Source organism: Loxodonta africana, chromosome 4 (assembly GCF_030014295.1).
Source record: "Loxodonta africana isolate mLoxAfr1 chromosome 4, mLoxAfr1.hap2, whole genome shotgun sequence".
NCBI classification, from domain to species: Eukaryota; Metazoa; Chordata; class Mammalia; order Proboscidea; family Elephantidae; genus Loxodonta; species Loxodonta africana.
The window spans coordinates 22,315,634-22,336,578 of record NC_087345.1 but is presented as its reverse complement, the minus strand read 5'-3'; the positions used below and the strand labels follow the sequence as shown (position 1 = coordinate 22,336,578).

General features: G+C 45.9%; 1 protein-coding gene across 1 annotated transcript in view; it reads left to right on the top strand.

Moving 5' to 3' along the window:
• Positions 1-10,227, top strand: part of ABTB3 (ankyrin repeat and BTB domain containing 3) — a 369,910-nt gene extending 359,683 nt beyond the window's left edge. The window contains exons 16-17 of the mRNA XM_064283651.1: positions 1,755-1,868; positions 7,543-10,227. Of these exons, the coding sequence (XP_064139721.1) occupies positions 1,755-1,868; positions 7,543-7,752 (324 nt within the window). The 3' untranslated portion in view covers positions 7,753-10,227. The remainder of the gene's footprint in view (positions 1-1,754; positions 1,869-7,542) is intronic.
• Positions 10,228-20,945: the final 10,718 nt, after the last annotated feature.

Sequence of the window (20,945 nt, the reverse complement as noted above, 5' to 3'; positions counted from 1 at the left end):
GGGCTGTCTCATTAGGGGGAGAGTAATTGGGACTGCGTAGCAAGGTGTATATGGGTTTTTGTGTGGGAGACTGACTTGATTTGTAAACTTTCACTTAAAGCACAATAAAAATTATTAAAAAAAAAAAAAGGCAGCTGGCCCAGCCCCAACCTGTCCTCTCTCAGGTTTTATCCCCAAACCCTGTTGCTATCCAGGCAACTCCAACTTGTTGTGACCCCACGTGCATCAGAGTAAAACTATGCTCCCTAGGGTTTTCCGTGGCTGATTTTTCATAAGTAGATTGACAGGCCTTTCTTCCAAGGCACCTCTGGGTGGACTCAAAGCTCCAACCTTTCAGTTAGCAGCCAAGGATGTTAACCATTTGCACCACCCAGAGACTCCAGTCCCTTTTAACTCTTACTGTTAGCTCTTTCAAGGAGCCCCGATGGTGCAGTGGTTAAGCGCTGGCTGCTAATCAAAAGGTCAGTGGTTAGAACCCATCGGCTGTTCTGCAGGAGAAAGGTATGACAGTCACTTCCATAAAGATTATAGCCTTAGAAACCCTATGAGGCAGTTCTACCCAGTCCTACAGGGGCACTATGAGTCAGAATCCACTCGACGGCTCTTTCAGCCACTGCCCAAAACGTGGTTACCTCCATGCCTCTCTCCATACACATCTACTGAACATCTCCCTGGTCAGACACTGTGCTGGGCACCAGGAAGACAGGGATCAAAAGGGGCAAAGAGCCCCACCCTCCTGGATGCTAGGGAGGAGACAGACAGTAAGCACGCACGTGACACCATGTCTGGTGGGATGAGGAAGAAGAAGACGGGGTCAGGGGGACAGACAGTGATGCACGGAGGTGCCTTGAGGTGGGGTGGCCTGGGAGGCCTCTCAGGAGACTTGGATGAATAGAGGGATGGACCCACTGGGATAACCATCTTGCCAAATAACATCGTTCACCTGGATATAACAATTTTGGGCATTTTTGGTTGACCTCCTACTATAAATTAATATGAATTTGGTTCACTTCCTCCACACTCCCTTCTCCTTTGCAATTCTCCTCCACAACAGGTTCCCATCACCATGTCTAATTCCTCTGCTGTTACCTTTGTGCTTTCAAGTAACATTCCAAGACCTTTTTTTTTTTCCTCTTCCACAAATCCTGTGTTCATCACTTGTCTAGGACATAGGACATTATCGAAATGATACATTAATACAACGTCACCCAAAACATATTTTCCAGAACAATAGTCCTTCAAGATCCTCCCTGAAAAAAAAATAGGACTTTAAGGGGAAAAAAGGAGCCCTCGTGGCGCAGTGGTTAAAGTGCTCGGCTGCCAACCAAAAGGTCAGTGAACCCACCAGCCATTCCACGGGAGAAAGATGTGGCAGTCTGCTTCATAAAGATGACAGCCTTGGAAACCCTATGAGGCAGTTCTGCTCTGTCCTACAGGGTTGCCATGAGTTGGAATCGACTCAACAGCAATGGGTCAAGAAGAAAAAAGAGGTTAATATCCGCTCCCCCATTAGACACATACAAAGCAAAATCTTAAATAACTGACTTTAAGCCACTCTTTTCTCCATGGGGCAGACACTGAGCATCCCAGATTTTGCCAGCACCTTTACTCCTAGTCTCTCCGCCTCATGACAGTACCTCTTGCTGCCCCTCCACAGACGTTGAGGATTTTCCTCTCCACCATCGTCGTCTCAGCCGCTCCCCTCCCTTCCTTCCACCTCCCACCCTCTAACAGGCTCTTTTTATGATTTTCAGCTTCTATCTGCCGCTAAGTTTTTCCAGCTGGAGGCTCTGCAGCGACACTGTGAGATCATCTGTGCGAAAAGCATCACTACCGACAACTGTGTGGATGTTTACAACCACGCCAAGGTAATGGATCCCATCCTCCTGGCCCGTGCACACACCATGCCCAGAAGTGGGGGAGGCCTTACCTTTGCGAACACACCAAGCCACACACCAAGCCGGGGCAGAGAGCGAGGCTGGCCTGCCACTCAGGCCTCCTCCCAGAGTCTGCCTAAGCCAAAAGCCAAGCCCATCGCCATCCTAGCGACCCAACAGCACAGAGTGGAACTGCCACATAGGGTTTCCAAGGAGCAGCTGGTGGATTCAAACTGCTGACCTTTTAGTTAGCAGCAGTAGCTCTTAACCACTGTACCACCAGGGCTCTGGGATCTGCTTGCTGCTCTAGTGAAGATGCCTTTCCCTCCACCCCTCCTCCCCAGAATACAAGGAAAGCTGGAACCCAGAACTTTCAGAAAGCAGAGTTGTTCTAGAACAGCGCTTCTCAAAGTCTAAGATGCATATGAATCACATTGCAAATGGATTCAGCAGGTTTGGGGTGGGGCCCAGCTTCAGCATGTCTGACAAGCTCCCTGGTCATGGCACTGTTGCTGGTCTCAGCCACACTTCGAGTAGCAGGGTTCTAGACCAGTGGCTCTCAAAGTGTGGTTTTCAGGCCAGCAGCAGCAGGGAAATGGTTAGAAATATAAATTGTCAGGCTCCACGCCACCCAGCCCTACAGAATCGGAAGCAGCAACTGCCTTCACAAGCCCTCCAGGAGGAAGGGAAGGTTCCTGATACTCGCTAAATGTTAGGAACCGCTATTCTCGAACTGTGGTTCCCAATGCTTGCGGCACATTATAATCACCTGGGCGTCCACTTAAACTCTGTAGGTCTGGGAATGATCACAGCCAATTAAATCAACCTCTGGCAGAGGAACTTGGGCAAGGGTTTTTGTTTTTTGTTTTAAGCTTCCTAGCCGATTCTCATACATTGCCAAGGTTGAGAACAGTGTTGTTCTCCTGGCTACTAATCACCTGAGGAGCTTTCTAAACTATCTCATCCCCCCCAACTCTATTGACTGCAGCAGTAGCTCTGTGGTCGGGCCCGAAATCTGTATTTTTAACAAGCCCGAAGGGTGATAATCGTGCCACCGGCCCTGAGGCCAGTCTTCACACCAGTTTCCAGGCACCACTGATTTCATCCAGCTCCTTCCACAAATAAGGAGACCGGGACCAAGGGAATTAATTTTTCCAAGTGCCACCTCATTTTGCTTTCTTCTGTGTAGATCAGGGGGATTAACATTTGATCGGAAGAAAAACAAGATCAGCAATTAATTTAAAACAGACACAGAAAATAGCCTAGAGAGTGACAACTGATGTGAAGAACACTTGTTGCTCCTAGTGAAGACTTGGTTGCTTTCGAGATGTTGTTTTCTGTCTTAAGGGTTAAGGCTATGTTCAGTGAACCCTTTAACGTACAGGTACCCATGTTACATCACCTTTGTAATCCTCACCACAGCACTTTGTGGTAAATGCTATCGTTGTTGTGTACCATCGAAGGGATTCCAACTCATAGCAACCCTATAGGACAGAATAGAGCTGCCCCACAAGGTTTCCTGGGCTGTAATCTTTATGTAAGCAGACTGCCATGTCTTTCTACCACGGAACCGCTGGTGGGTTCAAAGCACTGACCTTTCGGTTAGCAGCCAAGCGCTTAACCACTGCATCACCAGGGCTCCCATAACGCTATCATTAGCCTCATGTCACAGACAAGGAGGAGAGTCCCTGAGTGGTGCAAACGATTAACACAGTCCTGCTAACCAAAAGGTTGGCGGTTTGAGTCCCCCCAGAAGTGCCTTAGAAGAAAGCCCTGAGGATCTACTTCCAAAACATCAGCCCCTGAAAACCTTACGGAGCCCCGTGCTACTCTGACGCACATGGAGTTGCCGTGAGTCAGAATCAGCTCCAAAGCAACTGGTATTAGAAGGAAACTAAGGCACAGAGAGGTGAAGTAACTTGCTTAAGGTCACACAGCTAGAACTGGAACGTAAAACCAGGTTTGTCTGACTCCGAAGCACAGATTCTTAATCCTGTGTTTACTGCCTGGCCTGATCAACGTTTGAAATACTTTCAATAATCCTTGACACCCAAAAAAGATTTTCTGATTGTCCATTAGTAAATCAAAAAGGATGGCCAGGCCACTTCTTACACACACACACCCCCACACACACTCACGCGCACACACACAGCGTTCTGGCCAAGTGATACTCTCTTTTCTATGACGCAAGCCTTTTTTTTTTAATTTTAATCGTAAAGTGATGACTGCAGAAGAGCTTCTGGAGAGACCCTCTCTCCACCAGTGACAGAGCCTGGGTAGCCATATGGTCCTCCACCCCTTCCCCTGGCTGTCCTCACTTGAATTTCCCTTGATCCTCCCTCCACAAGTGACTTCGCGTAGCCTATCTCCTTGGCAGCGAGGCCCAAGTTCCACAATCCCATTTTAACCCCTTCGGGGTCCTCGGCAGGCAGCTTCGGTGGCGTATCTCGTTACTTAATAGTGCAGCCCCATGCAGTGTGAGCCCAGGCAGGGAAGCCATTGGTGCGACAGACTTCGAACGCCTGTGGCAGAGAAATAGCCCCTTTCATTTGTGTACCTTTGCAGCCAGGGCTTTGACTTTTACAGACACCAGCCTCTGCCACCTCCTTCCCAGCCACATCCTGGAGTTTTTCCAAGGCAAACCTCTGCCCTGCATTTGCATGGAGGGCAGAACACTGCTGGCCATCCCCTGCCCGTTCCAGGCGCTGCTTGCCTGTGCAAGCAATCCTGAGGTCCCGTTCACGCTCCATGCCATGTGGCTTCTATTACTGGCAGACTGTGCTGCAAAGTGAAGCTAGTTTAGTAAAAGGGGCAGAAAAGAAAGAAATCAACCCTTGGTTTGGAACCCCATGATATGCAGGCAGTTAGATGCTAACAGCCATGTTCCAAATGTCAACAAGGGCCTTGGCACCATCACCTGTACTGCATCGAATGGTTGGAGCCAGCTAGGGATTTTTCCACAGATGAGAACCCCATTTCATGGATGCACAACTGAGCCATCTTGTTCCCCTAGCAGAGCTGCCCTCAACTATTCAGTCATGAAAAAGAGGCCCCGGAGCTCTGATGGCTCTTTCACGATGTCTCTCAAACTGAACCTAAGCCAATGCAGGCAGCTCACCACCAGTACAGGGTGATGGAAAGAACACACGCTTGGAAACCAGAGGGTTCATGCCCTCGTGTTTGTTGAGCACCTACTATGTACCAGGTCCTTATGTACAGTAAGAAATTAGTAAGACATGGTCTCTGCCCATAAAAAGATTACAGTCTAGGACAGGCATCAGCAAACCTTCTGTTGAGGGCCAGATAAGTGTTTCCAGCTTTGCAGACCATAAGACCCTGTCGCCCCTACCCTGCCACTGTACTTGGAAAGCAGACAACAACCCACTGCTGTCAAGTCAATTCCGACTCCTAGCAACCCTATAGGACAGAGTAGAACTGTCCCACAGGGTTTCCAGGTGGCGCCTCTGGTAGATTCCAACTGCTGACCTTTTGGTTAGCAGCCATAGCACTTAACCACTATGGCACCAGGGTTTCCACTTGGAAAGCAGCTGTAGGCAATTTGTAAACCAGTGGGTAGGGCTGTGTTCCAATAAAACTTTATTTACAAAAAACAGATGCCGGCAGTAGTTTGCTGCTAGTCTAGGAGATGAGGGTTTTGGCCACCATTCTGTCAATAATTAGCTGTATGGAGATAGGCAAGTGGCTGGCATATAATCAGCATTCAATAAATATTATCAAATATTATAAAGTATCTATTGTGCTTACTAAAGATCCCTGGGTGGCGCACATGGTTTGCATTCACCTACTAACCGAAAGGTTGGCAGTTCAAACCTAACCAGTGGCACCACGGAAGAGAGGCCTGGCGATCTGCTTCTGCAAAGATTACAGCCAAGAAAACACTATGGAGTACAGTTCTACTCTGTAACACGTAGGGTCTCCATGAGTCGCAATCAACTCGACGATACCAGAGTTACTCTTACTGTGCTTATTATTCTCCACCTTCACTAACTTGTAATGAGTGGCACTCACCTACAAAGTAGGATGAAGGAGGCTCTTTGTGTTCACAGAATGAGAGATAGGCAACTTTGAGCCTCAGTTTGCCTTCCTGTACAATGAGGCCTGTACTCTGTGACTCTAGGAGCAAGGTCAGGTCCTTCTTCCTTGCTGTTATGCCCCAGGGCCTGGCAGAGAGTAGCGTGTTGAAAGAATGAAAGCATTCCTGGGGTCTCTCCCAGCTCCAGGATTCTGTGCATTTGTGTCAACAAAAGCCACTAGTTGGTAGCAAACCCTCTCGCTTGATGAACCTCATCAAGCCTTCTAATAAGCCTCTCAGAGATCACAGAATCACACCAGGTGTCCATATCCTAAATGGCTCTGCAGAGCATGGTACCTCCTAATCCACCCCCCTCATTTTGCAGACAGGGAAACTGAGGCCGAGAGAAGTGATTTGACTTGTGCAAAATTACACATAGCTTTGTTGCAGATGGTTGGCTCGTTGGTTCAGTGGATTAGTACCTGGTGTCAATGAGTTCAAGGTTACGACCTAGGTCTTTCTGTGGGCCAGTTAGCTGGGCTATGTTCTGTAGATACAGCTCTCATACATGTTAGCTGTTGGTATTATTACTCTGAGAGCTAACTGTTCATTCATATATTCAACAAATACTGTCTACTATTATTTGCCAAGCTCTGCTAGACCACCGAGACGTAGTGGCGAGACAGGTAGACATTGGGTTTAGTCTAGCAGGGACCCCACTGGGTTTAGTCTAGCAGAGACCATGTCTCTAAGTCAGAATTTCTCACCTTGGCACTATTGACAGTTTGGGCTGGATAATTCTTTGTCGTGGGGGCCGTCCTGTGCCTTTCAGGGTGTTAAGCAACATCCCTGGCCTCTAACCACTAAATGCCAGTAGCACACACCCCCTCCTCCAGCTGTGACAACCAAAAATGTCACCAGATATTGCCAAATACCCCCTGGGAGACAAAATTGCCCCCACTGAGAACAACACCTCTAGGTAGGCAGTGCCCACTCACAGGACTGCTGTGAGGATGAAATGAGTTGATACCTGTAAGGAGTTTGAACTCTATCTGCCACCTACTAAGCACTCCACTAGTGTGCCAGTTGTCATTACCACAATAATGCAGTGTCACAGAGCACCATGAAACCCAGTGGCTTAAAACAACGAGCACTAGTTTAGCACATGCATTCTTCTGCTCTCAGCTGGGCTCACTTTGGAGGTGAGCTGGCCAGCCAGCTATGGGTAGGCTTTGCTGATCCTGGCTGGGCTCTGGCTGTGGTCTTCTGAGACTACAGCTGGAACAACTGGCCTGACTCAGCTCATCCTCCAAGCAGGCTAGCCTAGGCAGACACAGCATTCCGAGGGAGACAGCGGGAGCTCGCAAGGTGCCTCTTGAGGCTAGCTCAGAACTAGCCCCACTAGGCACGTTCTATTAGCTGATACAAGTCACAAGGCCAGCCCAGCTCCAAGGAGTGGAGAATGAACTTCAGTTCCTCGATGGGAAGAATTGCAAAGTCACATTGCTAAGAGGGTAGATACAGCAAGGGGCTGAGAACCGGGGTCAATTTTGCAGCCATTATGAGATCTGAAGGCAGCCAGGTACATGTCAGAAATGTAACCATCTCCTGCTTCCTCTCCACTTTCCATAGTTCCTTGGAGTCACAGAGCTCTCAGCATACTGTGAAGGCTACTTTCTCAAAAATATGATGGTCCTCATTGAAAATGAAGCATTCAAGCAGCTCCTGTATGACAAAAACGGTGAAGGGACGGGCCAGGATGTGCTCCAGGACTTACAGAGGACGTTGGCCATCAGGATTCAGTCCATCCACTTGTCGTCGTCCAAAGGTTCCGTTGTATGAAAGTCTAGAGCAGGGAACGCTCCACGGGGACTTCCCAGTTCTCCTGTTGCATTGACTTCCCACACACACAAATTCCACCTGGTGTCTGGTTTGGGCTGGGCCAAGGAGCTTGCCTCTACTGCCTCAGTGTCTCTTGAATAAGCAATCTCAGCTCCCATGCATTCCTGTTGAAAAACCGAGGACATTTCACCGGTCTGAGGGTCGAAGCTGGGTCCAGAGCTTGAAGGTCAACGTGTGGCAACCAGGCCAACCCTTGGGGCCATTGAACATTCATTGCCAGGGACCGTTGTCGGAGGGATGGATGGAGAACTAAAGGTCGTTTGGGTTCCAGGTTGTCGGTTGAAGAACTTAACTGTACCTACCCTGAAGAGCATTGTAGTTCTCATCCAGGAACTTGGTAGCTGCAGTTCAGCAAGAAGCTACCATGTTAGCAAATGGATGAGACTGTTAACCAATGAGGAGGAAACAATTTGGCAAATTTTTAGGGGTGGGAACTTTTTAAAAACATTCATAAAAAATAATAATAACAGGGCAGCCTTGTAGTTTAAAATATATTTCTAAAAGCTTCACAGTTCATTTTAAACTGAATCGTGTTTAGGGATCTGTGTTTTGAGGTCGTTAGTCTTTTTTTAAAACAACAAAAAAAAACAATACTAAGTCGCAGGTCCACGCTGTGTAACATGCATCTGACAAGATACTGCTGATATTCTATACAAGGTGGAATAACCTTGCCTTAGTGGTCATGGTTACACAGAAGAGGTGCACTGCCAATAATTATCTCTTAATTCAATAGTCAAAAACAACCTGCATGCTAATCGTGGTTTCGGGGTTACAATAAGACACCCCCACATAACAACATGCATTTGCATGGGCCCGAACCTGTGAGATGTTATGTTTGTGCTTCATTTTTTGCCAAGGTAAAAATACGCCTTCACTTCTGGCTGAAAGTCCATTTGGCAACACTGACATGTCCACTTCGTCTCCTAATTAAGAATGATTCTGGGCTGCTTTTGCAGAAATGTGTTCCTAGATGATGGGGAATGGGGTGGGGGAGGGGAAGCACGTCAGAGAATTTGCTATTAATCCCAGAGGGTTTTTTTTTTTCCTGTATTCTTGGAAGATGTTAATAGTTTGTTACTAGCCAGAGAGAATGACTATGTTAGATTATTTTTAAAGATGAAACATGTACGTATGATAGGATGGATTCTTTCTATATTCTGACAGTGTACAGTATAGGGTTATCTATAATGAAAGTTTATATTGACAGGGTTTCGTTTGCTCTGCCATATATTATAAGCAGCAGAGGTTGGTGAAGTGCCACAATATTCAGAATAACTTTTGAGTTGCTGCCTTTTTTCTTGTCCTTGAATTTGGAACCTAGAGACATGTAGTAAAGACTAAGAGAATGGCTCTTACCCTTTGGGATGGCCAAGTTTCATTGATAAACCTATTTCCTAGCATGCCTTCGGGAAGTTGTACCCAGATCCTAGATTCTAGAAGAGCTGCAGTTTATCTGTCCTACCAGCTCCCGAAGAACCAATGTCGAGTCCTGTTTCATGTGTGTGACCCGTGGAATACTCAGGCCACATCTGTCTACAGTATTGGTCTTCTGTGATGCTGACCCACAAGGCCTCTCTTCCACTTGGTCATCTGCCAACCTCCCCAGAACCTACAATCAAATGAGGAAGGGAAAAAAAACTGCCTGCAGAGGAGTCCATTCAAGTGACAGCTACACAACACGTTGTCACCGCTGTCTTCTGCCTTCTCCGTGTCCTCAGAGATGCCACGTGGATGTTTCCTTAACTGTGACTTCCTTCCTGTGAATGTCTGCTGCTAGTTCAGGGCCTCCAGGTATTGATCTGTACAGTGGCAACTCCCGACGGGGCTTCTATTATAGTTGGGTGTGCTTTCTCTGTCATTAAAAGAAATGATTTTCCCAAGCCATGCATTGTTTGTCTAGTACCAGTATGATTTTTACCCAACAATTCTGGCCTGAGAACTTGAATCAGTTAAGGGACTGGAAAATGTAACCCTGCAGAAAAAGCCAGGGGAAATGAAGGAGTTAGATAAAAGACAGATGTTTATCTTGTTGGTGGAGTCCCCGAGTGGTGCAAACGGTTAACACGCTCAGTTGCTAACCAAAGGGTTGGAGGTTTGAGTCCATCCAGAGCTACCTCAGAAGATAGGCCTGGCGATCTACTTCCAAAAGATTAGCCATTGAAAACCCTATGGAGTACAGTTCTACTTTGATACACATGGGGTCACCTATGAGTCAGAATCGACTCAATGGAAACGGGGTTTTTGTTTTTTGTTTTTGTCTTAATTGGCATTGGGTGATGGGCCAACCAAGCTCTAGTTCCCCAGGTCCGTACACACCTCTGGGTGGTGCCCTAGGGTTTACTTCCCATCAGCCAAAGCAATTACAGGTGTCGCCACATGGGCCACTATCCTAGTAAGCGTTGCCTACTGTAGGTAACTCACCTGCAGAGGATAGAGTCCTGGCTGTCACTTACGGGTCTTGATGAGCTTGTAGGGGAGGCGGGGGCGGGGAATGGAGAAAGACAAACTGTCTCAACATGGCTTGAGTAGCATAAGTCAGTGCTGGTGGATGGTTGCAGCATTCTGGGCTGAGAGCTAGGGCCACGCAGGGGCAGGAGCTCTCCTCTCAGGTGTCTCCATCACTGAGAGGAAACCAAGTCCCCAGCTGGTCCTCTCTGGCTCCTGACCCAGCCTGGGCTGAACCAGGGCTGTATGAAGAGTAATCTTCCTGACTCATCCACAAGGGCCCACAGGAAGCTGGAGAGAGGCCCAGGCAGCCCTCAAGTCCAGAGCCAGTGGGCCCGGGACAGAGCTAACATCATGATAGTCTCCCAAGACCGACTGATTACCCCTGCTTAACAATCAGAGCCTGTTTCATCTTTAAGAAGCAAACAATACAGCCAAGTGCCAGGAGCCAGAGCTCTGAGTATTTATTTTTGACTGTGCATCACCCTCTGTGTAGCCTCAGGGTGAGTAAGCCATTTGATTTATTCCTTTTGGAAAGATAAAGTGTTTGCTACATGTTTGCCTTTAGCCTGTCTGACAATCGGCTTTGTCATGTGGGCCTTAGCAAAGGGTACAAGGGCCCCTTAGTGTCTGGTGGAGGGAAGCCTGCTCGCCTGCCTGCCCGCTTGCCTGCCCACCCACCCACCACAAAACTTTCCTTCCACCTCTTCCAATTTGAATGGAAAACAGGGAGGTATGTGTTCAAAGAGCCACCAAATAAACATAAAGGCCCCAACTTAGCTTATGTGGTCTCCCAGCCCCCCGCCCATATAACTGATCTTATATATGTTGTTGTTAAGGAGTCCCTGGGTGGAGCAAATGCTTAAGCACTTGACTAACTAAAAAGATTGGTGGTTTGAATCCACCCATAGACACCTTGGAAAAAAGGCCTGGCAATCTACTTCCAAAAGATCAAAGCCATTGAAAACCCTATGACGCACAGTTTACTCTGAAACATATGGGGTCACCATGAGCCAATATTGAGTTGATGGCAACTGGTACTGGTGTGTTGTTAGCTGCCACTGAGTCAGCCCCCAGCTCGTGGCGACCCCATGCGCATCAGAATAAAATGGTGCCCAATCCTTTGCCATAACCATAATTAGTTGTAGATCAGACTGTTGCGATCCATAGAGTTTTTATTGGCTGATATTTCGAAGTACATTGCTAGGCCTTTCTTCCTGGTCCATCTTAGTCTGGAAGCTCCACTGAAACCTGTTCAGCAGCATAGCAACATGTAAGCTTCCAGTGACAGACAGGTGGTCGCTGCTCATGAGGTGGACTGGCCAGGAATCAAACCTGGGTCTCCTGTATGGAAGGCAAGAATTCTACCACTGAGCCACCAATGCAGTCTTATATATATTATACCTGAATGTCTTCTAGTCTCAAAAGAATGAAAATCTTCCACCCAAAAATGGAGATCAAGGGTTGGGCGCCCATCACGGGTAGGGCCCTGGCAGAAACTGGAGAAGTGCAGTCCTGCGTAAGGGCAGGTTTAGATGGAGGGCCTCTAAGGTCCTCTCCACCCTGAGAGTCTGTAGTTCTGTGATTCTGTTTTTGTAGCTCACCTTTTTTCCAGTGAAGCCCAGGCAAAAAGCATTGTTCCAACTGAGTGTTGTTTTATTCAGTGTTGTCTTATCAAGACTCTTTTATCACGTAGCTTTTTTAAAAAAATTTTTTTATATTGGTAAAAGTATACACAGCCAAAGATATACCATTTCAACAGTTTCTACATGTACAATTCAGTGACATTGATTACATTCTTCAAGTTGTGCAACCATTCTCGCTATCCTTTTCCAAATTATTCCACCATTACCTTAAACTCGCTGCCCAATAGGCTTCCCATACAACCTTTTGAGTTGCCATTGTCAACTTGATCTCTCATAGGTAATTCTTTAAAAAGGGCACAGTGCTCAATGCAGATGTACTTGACTAATTAAGATAAGCAATTTTTGGTTCAAAGAAGACTTCAGGGGTGAGTTTCCGTTTATGGGGATGGGAAATTTGGCATCAATTAAGGGTAATGGTTATACAACCGATTAAAGTAATCGATATCACTAACCTGTACACCTGAAAAATGTTGAGTTGGCAAATGTTGCATGACATATATTTTTACCAAAAAAAAAAGCAGCTGTTGAGGCTACTTATATACAACCAAACACCCCACAGGATTTGTTTACTTGGTTTGTAGGCTTAGGGTCATGCTTTCAAGGGACATCCCAATCAGTTGGCTTAATCAGTACTTCTCTCTACCTCCTAGTTTGCTATATAGTGACTGGGATATTAAAAGCTAGCAAGTGACCATCCAAGGTACAATTAGTCTCTATTCTCCTGCGGCAACAGAGGAAGAAGGAGAGTCAGGAATAGGAGGAAATGGAGTATGTGATTAACTGGCTCCATGAACAGCTGCCTCCTTTGCCATGAGACCAGAAGAACCAGATGGTGCCCAGCTACCAGTACTGAACATTTTGATCAATGATTCTATAGGAGAATCCTGATCAAAAGGGGTGGGGGGGGGAATGCTGAACAGAATTTAAAATTTTCAGTGGACTCCAGTCTTTCTGGAGCCATTGAGGCTGGGTGAACTCCTTAGACTATCGCCCTGAGATAATCACATAGCCTTTTAATAACCTCAGGCTGTATGCTGGGGCAGTGTGGGTAAAAGGGTAAGGGTCCAAGATGATTCTTTGAGAAAATCAATTTTCCAGCCCTGAGTTATCTGCCTTCTTCAAAGTTCAGCCGGTGTTCGCCACCCTCCACGCCTTGCCTTGCATTTGATACCCTGTCACAGATGAGTGGTCCCAGACAAAGTATTCACGTCCTATCACTGCTAACTCCCTTCCTGACTGGCCCCTCCAGAGACCCCCTCCAGAAACCTGGGTTTTTCTGCTTGAAGACTCAGTTAGTGAGACATTTATTGGGAACCTTCTGTGCTTCAGACACAGATCAACACTAAAAACCTTTGATGCCTGGTTCTGATTCAACCCTTGACCAGCTTAGAGACCCTGGACAAGTTACTCACTCTATCTAGTTGTCCTAGTCCTCCTTTGAAAAATTGGGTTTAAATATAACAGGTTAACAGGGCTGTCAGAAGGATTATGTGTGTGGAGATATTACGTGTGGATCCCACACTGTCAACAGGAAAGATATTTCCAAACTAAAAAGTTGCTGAGAGAAGGAGAAATTGACAACTCACAAGGAAAGGCAGGTTAATCATTTTGTCCCTCTCCTCCCCTTCCCTAAAACTTTCTCCTGCACTGATTTCCCTCGGTAGTTTGTGATTCTGTAAGGTTTCGCTACTTATTCTAGGAGATAGGGAGAAATTCTCCAATACCTGAGCTCTTCCGCAAGCCTAGTTCCTAGCAGAGTCCCTGGGTGGTATAAACAGTTAATGCACTCCACTGCTAACCAAACTGGGTGAGCTTCAAGTCTACCCAGAGGCATCTAGGAAGAAAGGCCTGGCAATCTACTTTCGAACAATCAATCACTGAAAACCCTTTGAAGCACAGTTCTAACCTGACACACACGAGGTCGCCATGAGTTGGAATCAATTCAATGGTAACTGGTTGGTAACTGGTAGTTCCTAGCACAGTGTCTTCTACAAAATTGGTGATCAAGAAATGTTTGTTACGTAAACAGAAGCCAAGTTCACCTGAATTTCCTTCATATAAATAGAGTATTTCTAAGTATCAGAGTCCTGGAGATTCTCTCTTCCAAACTCCCCGCTTACTTAGGAATGTGAGACTCAGTAGTGATGTGGCCTGCTCAGGACCACACAACTGGCAAACCCTCAGAAGCCAACTGTCAGCCTCCTGCTCTGCCCACTAGGTACCACAGCTCTTTGGAGAAGGGGAGGATAGTCATAAACCCCAGAGTGAAACAAACTGCTTGATGTCAACTCCCCCAAATTCTGGGATTGCTACCCTCAAGTCAGTGGCTATGTCCATCCTGCCGTTGTTGCCACTTGAGTGTGTGGGCACTTACCCCCAGCCCTCCACCAGAAATCTCCCTGGTGAAACTCCACTCCTTTCTTCCCAGCCTGCCCAGTGCCTCGAGCAAAGCCGCCCGTGCCTTTGGACAAGACCATTGTGGAAGCTGGTGTGATGTCTATTTTCCACCCTCTTTAAAAATAACCCAGCAGATTTTAAACTTCCTGCTTGGTAGGAAGAAAAAAATAGAGCTCCTACTCAGCAATCACATTGCACTTTATTTCCCGTTACTGATGAGGCAGTCAGATAACGAGTGCCCTGCAAAAGGACACATCTCCAAGTTTAGCTCTGAATATGAAAAGACAATCTGTCTGCGTGAATAGGCAATTAAAAGAGATGCCCTGATGTCGCTGATACGTTCTCTGGATGTTGCTTTTCAGAGTTAACCTCCAGAAGGGCTCTGAATTTTAATGCCATTTCAAACCTCTGGGATGAAGAGCTGCAAAGAGAGGAGGCCAGGTGATGTAATAGATGGAGTGCCGGCCTGAGAAAAAGATCTCACCTCTAGGCCTGTTTCTGCCACCTGATACTTGGTGACCTTGACCAAGTCTCTTCTCCATTTTGGACCTGTTTCATCTCTAAAATGAGGGTCCTTCAAATATTGTATGAGACCACTACTATAAAAACTCATGAAAAGGTTTACACACAAAAAGAAACAATCTTTGATGGTTACAAGGGAGGGAAAACTACTAAATGGACAATAGATAAGTGGTAACTTTGGTAAATGGTAAGACAGTACACAATACTGGGGACACCAACACAGCTTGTCCAAGGCAACGTCATGCAAGTTCCGCAGACGTATCCAAACTCCCTTAGTGACCAAATTACTGGGCTGAGGGCTCTAGGGACCATGGTCTCAGAGAACATCTAGTTCAATTGGCATAACATAGTTTATAAAGAAAATGTTCTATATTCTACATTGGTGAGTAGCGTTTGGGGTCTTAAAAGCTTGTGAGTGGCCATCTGAGATACTCCACTGGTCTCACCCCATCTGGAGCAAGGGAGAATGAAAAAAACCAAAAGACAAAAGGAAAAAATTTGTCCAAAGGACTAATAGACCACAACTACCACAACCTCCACGAGACTGAGTCCAGCACAACTAGATGGTGCCCAGCTACCACCACTGACTGCCCTGACAGGGATCACAACAGTGGGTCCCAGACAGAGTTGAAGAAAAATGTAGAACAAAATTCTAACTCACAAAAAAAAAAAAGACCAGACTTACTGGTCTAATGGAGACTGGAGAAACCCCAAGAGTATGGCCCCTAGACACCATTTTAACTCAGTACTCAAGTCACTCCTGGGGTTCAACATTCAGCCAAAGATTAGGCAGGTCCATAAAACAAACGAGACTAAATGGGTACACCAGCTAAGGGGCAAGGATGAGAATGCAGGAGGGGACAGGAAAGCTGCTAAAGGGGAACCCAAGGTCGAGAAGAGGAGAGTGTTGACATGCCGTGGGGTCGGCAACTAATCTCACAAAACAATATGTGTACTAATTGTTTAATGAGAAACGTGTTTGCTCTGTAAACCTCCATCTGAAGTGCAATTAAAAGAGAAATTAAAAATAAATAACTAAGTAAAATGAGGGTCTTTCCACGCTGATGTCGTGCGGGCCTAGACTAGGACACATAACACTGCCCTTGTTGTTGTTGTGTGCCATCTAGTCGATTCTGACTCACAGGTGACGGAGTAGAACTGCCTCACACAGTCTCCTGGGCTGTAAATCTTTACAGGAGCAATTGCTGGGTCTTTCTCCAGCGGAGCCACTGGTTGGGTTTGAACCACTGACCTTTTGGTTAGCAGCTGAGCACTTAGCCATTGTACCACCAGGGCTCCTTACACTCCCCTTACTACCTTCATGTATTAGAACCTTGCAGTAACACCATTTAGTGTGATAGAACATTCTGGATTACATCCAGGACTTAAAAAAAGGACTTCAGTGTACCATGATGCCATGCATAAAACAGGCTTCCAGCGAAAAAACAAGAGTTATAGAATAAGTCTCCATGGAGCTATTTTATTATGAGGATTGCATCTACCACATCATGGCTGCATGGTTTTCTCTCCATTTCTTTTTTTTCTTTTTTTAACTCTTTATTTTATACTGAAAGTTTGGAGGTTTGAGTCCATCCAGAGGTGTCTCTGAATAAAGGCTTGGCTATCTACTTCCAAAAACTCAGCCATTGAAACCCTGTGGAGCAACGTTCTACTCCATATATGGGGTTGTCATGAGTCAGAATCAATTTGCTGGCAACTGGTTTTTAATTTTAATTGTGAAATAATTATAGGTTCATAGGTAATTGCAAAGATGGTACAGAGAGGTCCTGTGTACTCTTTACCCAGTTTCCCCCGATGGTTATATCCTACGTAACTATAATACACTATCAAAACCAAGGAAAATGATGTTGGTACAATGTGTGTGTGCAGTTCTGCGTCATTTTATTGCATGTATAGACTAGTATAACCACCATCACTATTCCATCACCACAAAGATCTCCTCATGTTACCACTTTATGCTCACACCCACCCTCTTCCCCTACCATCCCTAGCCCCTGGCAACTACTAATCTGTTTTCTATCTCTATAGTTGTGTCATTTCGAGATGTTATATAAATGGAATAATACATGTGACCTTTTGAGACTGGCTTGTTTTCACTCAGCATAATGCCCTTGAGATCCACCCGTGTTGTTGCGTGTGTCAGGCGTTCATTCTTTTTTATTGCTGAGCAGTATTCCATCATATCCCATCTCTTTTTAAGCCAAATAAATGAGCACGTCAGGAAGACTGGCAGTAAGGCAGCCGGACCCTGGTTGCTGACTCTCTGGTCACACCATACCACACCAGCTGCCATCAAGTTGGTTCCAAGTCCTGGCGACCCGTGTGTGTCAGAGGAGAACTGCTCCACAGGGCTTTCAATGGCTGATCCTTCAGAAGCAGATCACCAGGACTTCCTTCCAAGGAACCTCTGGGTGGACTTGAACTTCCAACCTTTTGGTTAGCAGCCGATGTGTTAACGGTTTGCACCGCCAGGGACTCCTCTCTGGTCATAGCGCCCAGAAAACACTTGTGTCCCCTGAGAGTTGGACATGACCTCATCCACCTGCAGCATACACCTTGCAACACGGAGGTAAGACTGCCCCATGATATTAGGGACTCGCGGAGGTCCATTGCAAAAGGTCCTTCTGTGACTGACTGACTTTTTCAAACAATTCACTGATGGTGTAAGGCAACGCGTCTCAAACTTTACTGCGTGTACATATCACTGGGGATCTTGTTACGATGCAGATTCTTATTAAGTGAGGCTTGAAATTAAGTATTTCTAACAAGCCTCCTGGAGCCCGGTGTCACAATGGTTAAGAGCTCGGCCCCTAACCAAAATGTTGGCAGTTTGAATCCATCAGACACTCCTTGGAAAGTCTATGGAGCAGTTCTACTCTGTCCTATAGGGTCGCTGTGAATCGACTGAACAGCATGTACTATACTGCTACCAGGCTTCCAGGTGATGCCGCTGCTGTTGGAGGGACTATACTTTGAGTAGCAACAGTACAGAGCATAGAGGTCAGAGATTCATCTCAAACCCCTTCTGCTGCCAGACCAGCCTTGACTTCTGTTCTGTCACCTGGCCTTTCCAGAATTTCAACTACACAGGTTACTGTGCATCTTTCTTTCTGACCCAGACCCTGAACACATCTTAGCAATACATCTCAGGAAATCATTTGAAAACATATTTTCCTAAGTGGAGGCTTCAAACAGTCTGAATTAAGCCTAAGAAATCACACACACACACACACTCATTCTTACCTTTACTTCTTTCCCAGTTTGTCTTTGGTCTGAATTGATGTATTTTACAGATATTTATTGGTGGCCTAAGGTACATAAAGTATCCCTGAGTGGCACAAATGGGTAAGCACTAGTTCATGGTTCAAACCCACCCAGAGGCACCTGGGAACAAAGGCCTGGTGATCTGCTTTCGAAGGTCCCAGCCACGAAAACCCTATGGAGCACAGTTCCACTCTGACACACATGGGGTTGCCATGAGTTGCAATTAACTCGATGGAATCTAACAACAACAACAACTAGTCTAAAGGTTGGCGGTTCAAGCCCACCCAGCAGCACCACAGAAGAAGCCTGGTGATGTGTCTGCGTAAAGATTACAGCCGTGAAAACCCTATGGAGACCAATTCTGCTCTGCAATACATGGGGTTGTCCTGAGTAGGAACTGACTCCCCAGCAACGGGTTTGGTTTGTTCGTTTGTTTTTAATGTGCATAAGGGACCCATCTCTCGGTTGATGGCTTTAAGCAACCTGCCCATCTTCTATTCGTCCTTTTTCATTCAGTGTTGGCAGTCGAAGGAAAGGAGAAGATCCTTGTTCGTTTTAAGGCTGCTTTATGAGGCTTCTTTTTGCACTCACAGAGGCTCCTGGGAGAGGCGAGCATCCAGGAGGGGCGAGAAGAGAAGAATCAAAGCAGCTGTCCCTTCCGTGTTCACTTCAAAGCACTTGTATAGTGGACAGGGATGACTGAAGTATCTGGTTCACAATGGCTGCCAGTGACCTTGAGACTTGTCACTTGTGTGCCATGGGGAATAAGTGGGTGGGGAACAAAAAGAAAGGGCAAGATTTGACCCATAATTATTTGTTCCTTTTTTTTTTTTTTTTTTTTGCCTTATCAAGGTTATGACTGCATTGTCAGTACTTCAAAGGAATCACTTTCATATAAAAAAATATACTAATCATTATATTGGGAAAGAAATAAAAAGCTCACCTACTGTTTTCGATTGAAGGACTAAAGAAAAAGTACATAAAATTTGCTTTTCTAGAAAGCCCTTGGACCAGGGAGTGAATTTCTGCTTCAAAATATGAGGATTTCAGTTGACCAGTGAGTTGAATATAAGTCAGTTTTATGATGTGTTTGCTTAGAAGAGTTAACTTAACTATGGGCTACATTAATAGAAGTATAATAACTATAGTGAGGGAGGTGACGGTTCTCCTCTCTCCACTAGAGAGATCTCAACTAGAGTTCTGCATTCAGTTCAGGGCCTGTATGAGTCAGGGTTCTTAGGAGCAAGCATCTCTAGCTGATTTAAGAAGAAAGATCTATTCAGAAATATTAAGGAGTTCATATAACTGTTGAGCGGGCAGAGCTTTTAGGAATAGCTCACAAGTCATGACACAGAGTGGGCCTGATGAGGTCATTATTGCTGAGGCAGAAATAAACAATGGCAGGTCTACTGTTGCCAGGAAGGAGCCCTGGTGCTACAGTGGTTAAGAGCTTGGCTGCTAACTGAAAGATTGATAGTTTGAACCCACCAGCCACTCCACGGGAGAAAGATGTGGCAGTCTGCTTCCATAAAGATTACAGCCTTGGAAACCCTACGGAGCAGTTCTACTCTGTCCTATAGGGTCGCTATGAGTTGGAATTGACTCAACGGCAGTGGGTATTGTTACCAGGAATCTGACTTCACCAACTGCTACAGCCACAACCATCACTGTTACTTCCGCGTCAGGGACTCAGCCCACCCAGAAAAGCTCAACGCCTCCGCTTCCACTTGCACTAGCAAAACGGAAGCTCCCACGTCCTTAAGTTGCTCGTCTAGAATCAAAGCTCATTTGGGTGCATCCAGTTGGCAGAACCCAAGTCACAGGACTACATCTTAGCCGCCGGGGAGTCTGGGAATTTTAGTTCTTCTACCTTGGGGAGACAGGAGAGGTACTGGGGATTTCTACAAATATAGAAAAATGATGAGTAGCTATAAAGGTGACAAATGTCCCTACACTTAAGGGAGGTCACAGAGAAACCGCAGCTGCATCAGAAGGAAATAACCAGGAGAAGAAAGAACAGCTAGAAACACTCTGGCCTGTGGAAGAGCAGGCTTGGGCTACCATCATGGTCGTCTTCAAATAGCAGAAGAGCTTTCACAGGTAAGAGGAATTAGATTCATGTAGCCACAAGGATTAAAGCTGTTCCAATGACGGGCTCTTCAAGAATTCAGACTTCACGTAAGTACAAATAAGAAATTTAACAGTCAGAACAAAGCTTTCCAAAGGGGAACGAGCTGTCTCAGGGGTAGTGAGTCCCCCATCACAAGAAGCATTCAAGAAAATGCTGGCCAACCACTTGATAGGGATTTAAGCAATAAAAGGAGGTAGAATTTAAAAAGTCATTTACAATTTAGAGATTTTGTCATTATTAGTTCTCGCCTTCAATATTAATCATCTATTTGGCCTCAGAAAACGGCTATCAATCTTGATAGAACATAAGTAGAAACGGTAATGACCTCCCAGCCTTCATTTTTTACCGGTGCTGCATTTTATTAAAGCCTGCCACCCCATTTATCCCCATTGACTTAGTGAGGCAGCAGATCAATTCATTATTCCCACTTATCTAATACAGAAGGAAGAGAAGTGGTCCACACAGCCTCATCAGCTGCAAAGAGAAAAACTAGCTAGAAGCAATTCAGTCACTGAGAAATTAGGCTTCTTTTTATAAAGAAAAAAAAAAATGAGGTTTCAGTAAAGCGATCGAGTTGGGAAAGGGCCATTTTGGAAAGGAGGCTGAAATCCAGGTATGTGAAATTGCACATGACAACACTGCACCTGTTATTCATTTTTAAAACCGGATTCAACAGAGAAAAACCATGAGTCACGCATCAGTTTGGC